This window comes from Mytilus edulis, chromosome 7, assembly GCF_963676685.1.
Source record: "Mytilus edulis chromosome 7, xbMytEdul2.2, whole genome shotgun sequence".
Classification (NCBI taxonomy): Eukaryota; Metazoa; Mollusca; class Bivalvia; order Mytilida; family Mytilidae; genus Mytilus; species Mytilus edulis.
The window spans coordinates 25,579,763-25,593,411 of record NC_092350.1 but is presented as its reverse complement, the minus strand read 5'-3'; the positions used below and the strand labels follow the sequence as shown (position 1 = coordinate 25,593,411).

Genomic DNA, 13,649 nt, shown 5'->3' with positions numbered 1-13,649 from the left:
ATAACGGTTTAAATTATTTCTTGACAATTTTAGGTTTTTGTATTTACAAGTCGTACTATGTGTCAGAGCAAAAACTGAAATTTTTAGATGTGTATGCTATGTTTATAAAGGAACTACGAAGGTTTATGAATGAGAACAAAACAATATCTCATAATGTATTTTTCATAAAGTTAAAAAGGTTGATATAATTGATGGAAAAAAAATAATGTTTATATTTATTTATATTCTGTGTATTTTCCTGGATACTCAGAAAGTATTTCACAGGGATACTTTATTGAAGCTTGGACAATGAAGTAAAGTTGTAACAAGCAATTTGATGAATAAAGAATATTTATTTGTTGTAAAAAAAAAAAAAGATATAAACTTACAATTTCAAAATTTAAATCGTTATGATTGTCTTAAAACATATAAATGATATAATAATGAAACACAATAAGAAAAGTATGGATTGCAAATGGAAGGATCATCATCAGTACATATGATTGTGAAATTAAATGATCTGGCTTTTATGATCTTTTTGTTCAAGAAGTGTCTGAGGAACGTTGATTCAGAATTAAATCAGAAGAATTCTTCCAGGAGAGGCACCTCGACAATTTCTTGACAAATATGTTGGTTATACGAAAATCTAGCATAATGATCACTTCGTAGTAGAATGTTCTGTATCATTCGTTCAATATCAACAAGTTATGCTGTATGTTACCTAAAAGCAATAGACTTATAGCGTGTGCTACTATTTTTTATACTGAAAAGAATTGCGAATCATATCTCTCTCTCTCTCTCTCTCTCTCTCTCTCTCTCTCTCTCTCTCTCTCTCTCTCTCTCTCTCTCTCTCTCTCCAAGAATATTAGTAAAATATCAATCATTGCTGTTTATACTCATCTAAGATGATTCTGAAACATCGAAACAAGTTGAACATTGATATTCAGAGTGATGTTTCATCTGAATCCTGGCCAATGCCATTATTTCACAATTTTATATTATAACTATGTATCACATTTATATACGACAGCAATTTTCACGTTGCGACAGGAAATTTACAGAACTAATAACAGACCCTTGTGTACTTGGTAGTGATTTTTCATGAATAACAAATACATTTTCATTCCCAAATCACATTACCAGGAAATAATATATAGATTTTATGCCTGTGATTGAAACTTACCATCTTATAAGTGAAGTATATCGTCTTGTTTTATTTGAGAAAAAGACTTAATGACATTTTTAACATATAGACTTGTTTGTTGATCATAATTTTTTTCTGAGCGTTCAATTTTAACTAGCAATGATAACTGCTACCAACAAATCATTTAATGTAGATACCATTAAGATCTCTTATGTCGCAATTTCTATCAGATCAATTACTTTCTGTAGGGTTGCCATACCCGAATGATCGTTAAAGATTTAAAACAATATGTTTCAGTCTTAACACGCCATATGTAGAATAAAATATCAATATCAAGTTGTGTTAATAACTATTAATGTCGAGTTAGCTTTGAACTATATACAAATGATTTCTATAGTTATTGTCAGTTTTATACACTGTTGATCAGCCCCAATGTAATTCACTAAAAATTTAAGATAATAATTTTATCATCAAGTTCTTTTCTTATTTTATGTTCGGCTATATTCAAAACATTGTTATGATGCAATGTTCTTCATAAACCTTGCAGAAACAATATTGATACAAATAAAATTGATCTTGTAATAAGCAAGCTAATCACTTAAATGATATAAAAAAAAACCTCACAAAAACTATCATGAATAATCTGGTGCTTAAAGTTATGTTTTTTTTTTATTGATTCTGCCTAACTTACTATTGGTTCAACTGTGTATTATACTTTAGACAAACAGTCAATTAATTTAGATTTAGATGTTCCAATAAAGTAAAGAGGAAGTGGCAAATACTTTGTAAACATTATTTTAAGAGAAAGATTGTTACAGAGCGAGATATATTACACTGATGAATAAATATATTTAGAAAATAAATGACAATATGAGTGACAATATTAGAAATTAAAATACTTTTAAAGTCATTTTGAACACAAAAATCTATTACAACTATGATTTTTTAAGAGTTGAATAGGATACGTTTTGAAAACGAATATATACTATTACACTGAAAATGACACGAGTTCGTTCTTCAACAATGATACACCTAATACAGTTTTAACTAGAAATTTCAAAAATGTCAAAAAGGCGACACAAGACAAATCGCAAATGATAAAATGAAAATATACATTGACATATATTACATTGTTCAATATTGATTTTGATACGGATATATTGCTGAAGACCTTACTAATTTGTTATGTGATACCAATATTTAAGACTAGATTCGAAAAATTACCAACCATTAATCTTATTGATATACTTTTAAAAGCATTAATTTCTATTCTTAATTCTTCATGCGAGTTCATAATTTATTAAGTTAAATAAAAAACAGGCTTTTAATTTGTTTACTTTACTACTGATTGTCTCTTCTTTATATTCACGTTTTGAATTTCTCTGAGTTTAAAACATATATTTTATCGAATGGTTTAGTCAAATTAAAAAGGTAAATTCATCTCATAGAAAACAGTCAGCCAACGTAGTGCATCTAAAATTGATTTAATGGTGTAATACCACCAAATTATTGTACGTCACATCCGGTTGCAAAAGAACATAAGTCGAAATTCCCCCCTTTGTATTTGACAGTTGTAGGTAACTAATCCTACATTTTATTGCAGTAAAACATTTCTGGGTCTTGAACATATATCTTGGGTATTTCAGAGCACCATTATTTTTTTTATTTGGGGTTTCTATAGAATATTTTGGAAACTTCAGTTTACATGGTTTCAAAATCTTGACACATTTCAAAATAGGGGGAACATTTGATAGGTCACTTCCAGTGATGGTTATTTTCTTATATGCAATGATATGTTATGTGGATTTTTTCTATAGTAATGGACAAGATAAAACTATACTCATGTCAAGTATTTCTTTATCTGAAATAAAAATAAATTCTGCACAATTTGTGGAAAAGTGCAAATTTAACAAAGACTCCTAATAGGGGGAAATCAATGATGGTAATACACCTAAACATAGGAAATGGTCTTTTATAAAAATATTAACACATTGTTAGGTTTTAGCAGAAAGGTTTAGAAGACGAACTGTCTGAAAAGTATGGTAGACATGACTTCCTATTTACCTCTCGTTTTTGTTCTTGTGTTTGTATTTTAAAAGTATTAAGTATTTTTGGAATTATATTACGTGTTATTATTGCAAGTTAACGTTTTGACAAATGTATGTTAACTTTCAATATATTGAATAATTTTAGAAATGAAAATATGTCTTTATCAAAATTTGAATGGTCACTGCAAACACGCACATATCGATCCAACTGAACAAGTTAGAAGCCATAACTGATGCTAGGATACTAAACCCCTCACGGGAGGGATTGTGGTTGATTTCATATGATGAAGACATAATCTGTCAATCATTGTAACTGAGGTTAGTACCCATAGTAGTCCCGTGTTAATGTATATACCATTGTAATTTCGCTTAGTTTCCATTGTTACCTATTATGACATTGGACTCCGACTTCTTTTAAACTGAGTTTAAAATTCCCATTCCCTTAAATATAGATATTATAATAAAAGGAAAGTACAGAAAAGGTAAGAATATGGTCGTCCATAATGCCGCATAACTTGGGACATAAAATCGCACAAACACAACACGACGTTAATTTTAGTGAACGTCCTAAATTCACGTATTAAAAGAAGAACAACGATCACTTTGAATTCGATTTGTGAAGGAAATTTCAGATGGTTAAATATCATTGGTAATTAGATATTAAAGTATTTTGTTAGATAACTCTTGTCTAAGTATATACGGGTATTGTTGAAATATTCAAAAAATGGCATCTATATCGTTTCATATGTACCGAATAAGGCCATTAAAACCAATTATATGTAGTAAATTACAAGGCAATACAATCGGTGTTGCATTTGAAGTGTATTGCTTAACCTTTCTAGGCATATGATTTCACTCACGATTTTTATGGAAACGGCGCTTCACAAATTTCAGTGTGTCACGTTCGTTATTTGTTACTCCTGTTTTTGTCCGTCCTCCTGTATTTGGTTTCTGTGGTTCTGGTTTATGCATTGTCATCAAAACTATGAGTGAATGATTCCTAACTCGACGTTGTTGCTTTGTTTTTTTTTGCTATTCCATTTGTATATTCTTGTATCAGGATAATAAAAAATAAAAAGAAATTACAAATTCTGTCATCAACAACAAGTGTGACAGATTTTAATCAGATTGGGTGAACTAATCTGCATAGATTGTAAAATATGTACCATAATTGTAGGTTGAATAGGCTTGTTAAATCGATCGTTTTATTTTCATCAATAAATGTCAGCGGCTTAAACAGAAGTACTATGAATTCACATCTGATCGTCAATTCTATACACGTTGAGCTATCGCCAGGAAATGAAATGATTACTTCTAAAACTATGTAATACTCGACAGTAACTAGCCTGATTATTACTTATTTTATCTGTGTTGGGTCAGTAATTTGTATAATAACTTTTAATCAATGCGATCTTAAATAGCCGAAACTTCTGCAATAATACCATTGGTAAAGAACTAATAATGGTGCAACTTTATACTTTTTAAAAAATTTGAAAATGGAATAAAATAGGACAACAAATACTTCAATGCAGATATTTCTAGTTCAAGGATTTAACTGAAAGTGAAAATGGCAACAAGAAAAAGAATCGACAGAGCATCCAGTGTTATAATGAAGAACATTGTTGTCATTAGTTTTATTAGTAGTATTCTGAATACCGTTCTTCTGTGTATATCAGCATCAAAAGGTAAGAATCCATTTTTCCTTTTACATTCTTTAACATCTTCCAGTTTATACTTACTTGTATTACGGATTCATAATAAACAATCCTGATAAAAAAAAAATGTCACCGGTACAACTACTATGCATTGCTTAAATCGAAGTAGAGAATTAGTTCTCTCTTTTTATATACATAATAGGATTTTCAATTAGAGGCCATACACAAGACTCCGTTCCGTATGTGTTTATAGTGAACAAATGAGTTTCGAACGACAATGTTTCATAGATTGAACATCTGGTTGCATATCAGCAAGCCAAGCACTTGGAGTTTGGTTTCAGTATCTGTGACCATTCTTTGCTATATTACAGTGTTGTTTAGTATCGTCTTCTTATTATCTGTAAGGTTAAATGTTTGTCTTCGTACCCATGTCTATTATATGTTCTTGTGTGTACCCTTTGTTGTTACACTGATTGAGATAACAATGAGAGGATGAATATCAAAACTGTAAAAAAAATTACTAGTTTCCCTCCGCTGCATCATGTGAATGTTTATGTACATTTGTGTGTTTGTACAGTTCAAGGAGTTAATCGGTTGTGGATAACGTCCATCGTTTGTAAGTAGATTTAAGCAATAGCTGTTGTAACACGCTCCACAGATTTTTAGAAATACCGTTGTCAAAATGGTTAAAACATGTTCTTTAGAATACCGTTGTCAAAATGGTTAAAACATGTTCGTTATATAAAGTTTCATAACATCGAGAATCAAATAAATGGCCATGTGCAAATCGAATATTATCTATGCTGTATACGTCATGTCGCCCTTCTATTAATGTTATGTACATTAGTTGCTGCTCCAAAGCAGGAACCCTACAAGTTGTTATCTTATATTTATAATATGAGTTATTGCTGAGACATTGGTTGTGATATCTGATATCTTTATTCAAATCATACGTTAAAATTAAAGAAATTAATCTCATTTGAACTTTAGTAGTTTTACTCGTGTTGTTAGCGGCGAAGGGAAGAGTGCTACAAATTTTCTAAACATGTTAAAAATCAAGACAATACACTTGGGTTTCATGGTCTTTTATTTGCTATGCTATGATTACACCCCTTACAATTTTAAAATGGAGGGAAATAAACTAACAAAAACAACAACACACGATTGATTATTTACTTCTGTTTGCTTTGATAAGTCGCTTTACTTTTGGTATTATATGTAATGATTAGATGAAAACATAATCCTAAATGATAACGAGAATTAATATATTTTAGGATGGAGACAAGCCCTCTTTGCGATTTGCATGTTATATTTTCGTTTAATTAGGCATTTATTATTACAAAGAGCTTATGGTGTTAACTTGTAATAACCTCTCACTTAATATATTATAGTAATTAACATCGCTAATGTTAATGTTCGTATACTCTTTAACATCAGAATTTACAGACTATACCGTGAAGGATACATTCTCCTATTCACTATTATTTATGTTTGTTCTTTTTTCAAACTGAACAAAATATAAGTATAATTGATGATATTTGGAATACGAGTACATTACACCGAAATTTCAATTTATCAAAGATATGTTAGATTCTGTATGCAGTAAACGCTACCTTGAAGTAACAACGCTGATTCGAATTCATTTCTAATGTCTGCTTTAATCGTTTTGGAAATAAAAAAAGAAAACAAATATTTTGGCAAGCAAATGTACGGAGCAAAAAGAAAAAAAAAAAAAACTGCATACTAGAAACAGCAACAAGAGTAACATGTTTTAGATATAAGGTCGCCTGTACTACTCAGTCTGTCAAAAAACGGACTATTATGAAAGATAGGGTGTCTCTTTAAATAGACACAATCGATTAAATACAGTAGATTCAGAATTTTACTGTCCGGACTGTTCCAATCACTTTGCATTAAAACAGCTTCTTTAGTGTCCTGTTGTAAGAAAACATGACTGATCCTATTCAACATACTTCCTGTTCAACAAGAATCTACAAAATTTAAGCATTACTTTATTTGTCGTCGTGCTAAAATGCAATATAAGATGACAATGGAAGCAAGAAAACAACTCCCAGTATTTCCTAGTAGATCTATGGTGAACTGGAATACGTGATGAATAATTCATCAAGCATCCAAGAAAACAGTATACTGTACATCAGCACTTTGATTATAATACATATATGGTCAATGTTATTAACCAAGCATGAATTAAAAAAATAAACCATCATTTAAGTTTCGCGGCAATAGGAATTTGAACACAAATCATTTGTTTAGTAAAAGAAACTATATAATCACATTAAATGAAATCTTCTTACTAAATTGTTTTAGTTAATAATTTTTCAGAATTAAATTATCAATAAATTCATGATAGCTACCGCAGAATTACATAACATTGAAATTTTATTTCAAATGTGATTTTTCTGCACTTCGCAAACCACTATAATTACTCTTTTGATTTTGTTACATGAGATAATTATAAAAAGCCTCTAATGTTCCTGTGATAATTCTGCACATATATAATGGTTTTGATCAGTTCGTTATAAAGCTCAAAGGTAAAATTTTAATAACATTGAACAAATTCTTTATCTTGACACCAGGAAAGAATTAGTTACATTGTAACTGAATATAGAAATCGACGAAATTCACTGGAAAAGTGAATATATTATTGTCATGTGGCCAAAGTAACATGTGAGCATAGAGAAGAATGTTATATAGATAAATAGAATAAAGAAAATAATTAAAATAGGAAATCAGGGAATTATAGAATGTTAATTTAAGTCCCACGTACATATAAGTATAGCATGTTCCAATGCTATTATGGAAAGTTTTCTATTATTACCAATATAACACTCAAACCATTAAATCAAAAGGTTTATTTTAATTATGTTGACCATATATCATTGTGTACTAAATACAATTGTACCACTTCCATTGTATCACATGAAAAGCTGTATGATGTTGAAAATGTTGTTCTTAGAAGTATACAGTATCTCTAAGTAAGTAAACATGTACGCATTGGCCATAATAATATTGATTTGTAAATCATAGTGGTTTGAAGTAAATAAAAAAAGTGCACGTTGTTTGTAAAAAGTAAAATCACAAAAATACTGAACTTCGACGAAAATTCAAAACGGAAAATCCCTAATCAAATAACAAATTCAAAAGCGCAAACACATCAAAAGAATGGACAACAACTGACGTCGTACAGGCATTTTCTTACGTAAATAATGGCGGATTAAACCTGGTTTTATAGCCAGTTTAATCTAAAGGTATTTTTTTTGTAAAATCATGATGGTTTCACGTTAGTAAAACAAATCGCGCGTTGATCGCCTTCCTATTAATTAAACAAATCATAGTGGTAACACTTAACATGGCAGACCTTTTGTTTTATTGACTAAAAAGAGTTTCACGTCAAACTATCAGTAAATGTATCGATATCAAATTCCCAAAACCATATGATGAAATTAATAGCAGTGTGTGTTAGAACCTTAATCAAGACATTTATGAAGCCGAAGGAAAGACTTACTGGACAGTCCAAATAGCTAAGGTTAGATAATAGCAAAGTTAAGGTCACAGTTTAATGTTTACCCATGTTGTAGATTGCCCTAAACTGCAATTTGATCAAGTTAGGAACACTTTAAGTTTTTATATAAAACATGGATACGAAGGTCGTTCCGAGCTTAATAAAAAAAGCAATTCAGTTAGATAAAAAGTAAAATCACAAAAATACTGAACTTAGAGGAAGATCAATTGGGAAAGTCCATAATCACATGGCAAAATCAAATAACAAAACGCATCAATTTGTTGTTGCATAAACATTTTAATATGATACTGAAACTCGTGCGGTTATACATTTTTGCATTGCCGAGGGATTTAAATCTATAGGTGTTCTTGATTGTAAAATTATACAATACATGTGTATTTTTACTTGAAAAGTAGCTTAAATGAAGCGTGTTTATTTCAAACGATTTCCACACCAAAATACTTCTGAGAACACCACCATTACAATAGGTTACAGGGTACAGAAATTAACAAAACTAATGCAACATGCAAGTTTTCATTTATTAATTGCAGATTCAAAATGAAAGAAACCTGTCAATAATAAATTTTTGTGTGTAAGATGACAACAAGGCGACGGCAAACATTTTCGTACACTCTTTGTGAATTAAATGTCTAGGAACTATAAAAACACGTCAACAAAATATCTTCTTTCGTGATGTTTCAATCAATATGATTATAGGAAGTGCTAATTTCACGCTATATTGAATTGAAAATAAAACCATTACATTATATATTGGTCAATGTATTAATTACAATATTGTAGACATCTTTTGTGCTATTAGTTCTTCCAGTCTACTAGCAAATTAATCATTAATAAAATATCTTAAAGTTGCAAGTCTGAAGTTGCATTGTCATTTTTGATAGTGTAACACTGCTAGCTCAACTATAATAAGTAGCACTATACCTATGTTTGCTTCCTATATTAGGTTTTCATGCCTGGTGAACAGGAGTAATTTGCACTTGACAGTCCAATGGGTCGGTCATCAAAGTTAAGTTTAATGGTCAGGTCTGTTTATCCGACTGGACTGTTTCATCTTACCTTGACGAATGTCCTAATTGATTGTTGATTGCCTATTGTACAGTACCAAATATTTCATGCATGTATAGAACAAAAACAAATTATTTTTTTACCATAAAAATATCATGCAATAAGGATCTACCAGGATGGAGAGCAAGACATTTGGACTGCTACAGGAAAGTGACATGTAGACTTTTATCTAAACATGTTAATTTTTCTATACCAAGAACAATATGGACCAGACAAAAGTTTTCATAACTTAGAATGTCCCCACCTACTCATAATAAGTTATGATTTATTATTAAAAAATGCAAATAGTACATAAAACAATAACAACAGTTTACAGAAGTTACAAAAAAATATTCACAATATCTTAACAAATAAGAGTTCCATGTCACAATATTATTTATCAGCAATCTAAACTATATAAATTGATAAGGAAGAAAGAAAATATATACTTATAGGTAAAAGAAAGTAATCTCGAATAATATAGGAACGTATTTTGATTCAGAGTCATTCATTTAGTCGGACAACATGCAGAATACTTCTCCAGTCAATCTTATTTACCAAACATGCATTAACATTATAAACCAGCATTTAAGATTCGCGGTTAAATGAATAAAAAAATCATTGTTTAATAAAAAAAACCTATATAATCGCATTATACGAAATCTTCTTTCTGAATTAGTTTAGATAACGATTTTCAGAATAAGATTATAAATAAATTTATGATTTATACCGCAAAATTACATTACATGCAAATCAAATTTCAAATATGACTTTTCTGCACTTTTATACGTAACTATAATTCATTCGATGTCAATTTATGAGATAATTAAAAGCCTATAATTTTGAGAAATTCTTCGGACGCGTATGGCATGTTTGGCATGCCACAAAACCAGGTTCAACCCGCCATTTTTTCCTTTAAAAATGTCCTGTACCAAGTCAGAAATATGGCCATTGTTATATTATAGTTCGTTTCTGTGTGTGTTTCATTTTAACGTTGTGTTTCCGTTGTGTCGTTTGTTTTCTCTTATTTTTGAGTGTGAAATCACATTACTATAAGACGTGTCACGGTACTTATCTATCCCAAATTCATGTATTTGGTTTCGATGTTATATTTGTTATTCTCATAGGATTTTGTCTAATGCTTAGTCTGTTTCAGTGTGTGTTACATTTTAATGTTGTGTCGTTGTTCTCCTCTTATATTTAATGCGTTTCCCTCGGTTTTAGTTTGTCACCCCGATTTTGTTTTTTGTCCATGGATTTATGAGTTTTGAACAGAGGTATACTACTGTTGCCTTTATGTATGCTTCCGTAATATTATGATATTAAAACGGAAATACTTGATAATTTTATCCTTATAATCTTGTCGTATGAATTATCAATGAAATAATGACCCACGTTGATTTATATTAAAAAAAAGAATCAAATTATCTAGCATTTTCAAACTTGGAAACTGATATGCGATTTAATATTTTAAATCTTCATGATAATATGTAAAATTACATACATTCAAAATAATTTTGGTTGTTATTGAAATATTTTTTATATTTTAAATATCTTCAAATGTACCATCAAACAAAAATCGTACGCTATTCTAATGCTAAAACAAAGACAATATCAGCTTTGTAGTTTGGGTTTCACCTAGTCGGAGATCGATCACGGAAACCAACGACCACTCACACTCGAGATATATAAGCTTCAACAAGATCCCAATTATGTGATATAATTATCAGACAACAACGGACGATAGGTATTTAGAAAGGATAAACCAAATTATAGAAAATAACAAAAAACGCAATTCCTTATAAAGTTTGGTATTAAGGTCAACTTTGACATTTACATGTTGCCTAATCATCTTCAGTATTGATTAAAAGATCTAAAAAGTTGTAGTTATTTGGGTGTTGATTGATATGAGTCTTACACAGCGATTGGGAACACATTTGCAATAAGAGTAGCTCAGACAATCCAACCAGCATACAAATCACTTCATATTATACTTTACTTTTCCAAAACAACTATGAATATTATCTACAATACACCGAAAGCTTAAATCATTTCAATAACAGTCCCATTAGTGAAACAATTGTAGATTTTGTTACCAAAAGATACCGTTACGCTTAGCTTTAGGTAAACATTTTTTGTATCTGTATTTAGATAAATGTATAGTTAATCGTCATTGAAATGGACACGTTCCATTGATTGGATCATACAGAGTGAGAGAGAAAAGTAATGTGAGTTAAACATTTATGGTATTCAAATTTCAGATTACATTTTTCGCATCTCGCTACTCGGCTGTATATATTTATTTGGAAGATTGTATAATGGAAGCTAATGAATATACCCCTGATAAATGACTCATACTAATTGATTTCACTCTTTCATAATAAATATCAAAGATAACATTGTAATAATATAGAAAAAAATCGTAACAATCGTCAGAGAAGGAAAGAATAAGATATACCCTTCCGGAACACCTGAGATCACCCCTAGTTTTTGGTGGGGTTCGTGTTGTTTATTCTTTAGTTTTCTATGTTGTGTCATGTGTACTATTGTTTTTCTGTTTGTCTTTTTCATTTTTAGCCATGGCGTTGTCAGTTTGTTTTAGATTTATGAGTTTGACTGTCCCTTTGGTATCTTTCGTCCCTCTTTTATACGAAAATAGAAATAGACGAAATTCACTAGAAACATAAATTTATAATTGTCATATGGCAAAAGTAAAATGTGAGCATAACAAAGGATGTTATATAGATAGAATTAGGAAAGTAATTAAGATAAGAAAGCATTATAGCATGTCAGTTGTAAGCCCACCTACCTACATAAGTATAGCATTTTCCAATGCGATTATGGAACGTTGTCTATAATTACCTATGTAACACAAAAACCCTTAAATTAAAGTTTTACCTTAATTCTGTTAACCATATATCATTGTATACTAAAAAATTCGAGTGCACCACTTCAACTTTATCACATGAAAAGCTATTTGTATGATGTTGAAAATGTTGTTCTAAAAAGTATACAGTACCTTTAAGTAATAGTAAAAGTTCAATGATAAGTTAATATTGATATTAAAAGACCTCTGAACAAAAAGGGGTGTTCAGATCCCTGAGTCCGAAGGGCGAGGGGATTTAAACAGCTCTTTTTGTGAGGAGGTATTTTAATGTCAATATTAACTTAATCATTGAACTTTTACTGACTTACAAACCGGCAAAAATATAAGAAAAGTACATAAAAAGCACTTGCAGAAAACTAATTCCCCTGAACTGGACGAGTCTTAATATGTTCAACTTGAATGATAGTTAAACAGTACTCAGACGGATATATACAATTAACAGTTACAAAATTGAAATGAAAACGGACCGATTTAATGACATTACATCATATAATTTATGATAAAAAAAAATAGCATCTAAATAACACCAAATGCTAGTTTTATAAAATTAGGGGGTAAATTTATACTTTTTTTGCCAACTTTTCAAAATAACGATTTCTTATTTAATAAATCACGCAATCAAAACCCCATATATACCTCATTTATAACAGACCAATGAATAGTATGCCCAATAACTACATGCTATATATACTTGGTGTTTTTGATCAGACAGTAACCATGAAATAGATTCGTAAAGATCAAGACCTTAGAAAACAGTAAGGAAACTCTTCCAACAATTAGCTGTTTAAACAGCTTGTTTCGAAACTTCTAACCGGACAGACCTAGATGCATAAGGTCCTTCACAATATTCATCCGGTAAATGTTCCTTTTATTTCTGATTTGGTAATTTAGTAATTTTCCTACATAATGTTAAAATGCAAAATAGTTAGTTTTGTCTATTCGTTCCAATTAATTAATAGATCTTACTTTATTTGTGTTTTAAAAAAAATAAAAACTATGCATACAAACTTCAATGAACAAAACCGTATTAAAATAGGTTTCACTGGCCCAATCAAAACGTGTGAGGTGAGATATATTCGCAAGTTCAATGCCTTATATGAAAACAAACTTTTTAATATAGTCGTCCGTTATTCCCTTTTCAAGTCTAAATGAAGCACAAACACCTTAAAAAACTTTTATCTTTCTTAGATATATCCTTGCCTGACAAAAAATAATCATATGTTATAAATCGTATTAAAACAGTTACTGTAGATAAGAACCATAGTAAAAAAATATTTAAAACTTTTTAATAAGCATTCAGTTATGTGATAAACTGAAGAGACCCCCCCCCCAAAAAAAAAGAAGAAAA

The 13,649-nt window shown here is 30.0% G+C and overlaps 1 protein-coding gene across 1 annotated transcript in view; it reads left to right on the top strand.

Annotated features, from left to right (window-relative positions):
- The first annotated feature begins 4,383 nt into the window (after positions 1-4,383).
- Positions 4,384-13,649, top strand: part of LOC139481121 (uncharacterized) — a 74,091-nt gene continuing 64,825 nt past the window's right edge. Inside the window, exon 1 of the mRNA XM_071264228.1 lies at positions 4,384-4,856. Within this exon, the coding sequence (XP_071120329.1) occupies positions 4,739-4,856 (118 nt within the window). The 5' untranslated portion in view covers positions 4,384-4,738. The remainder of the gene's footprint in view (positions 4,857-13,649) is intronic.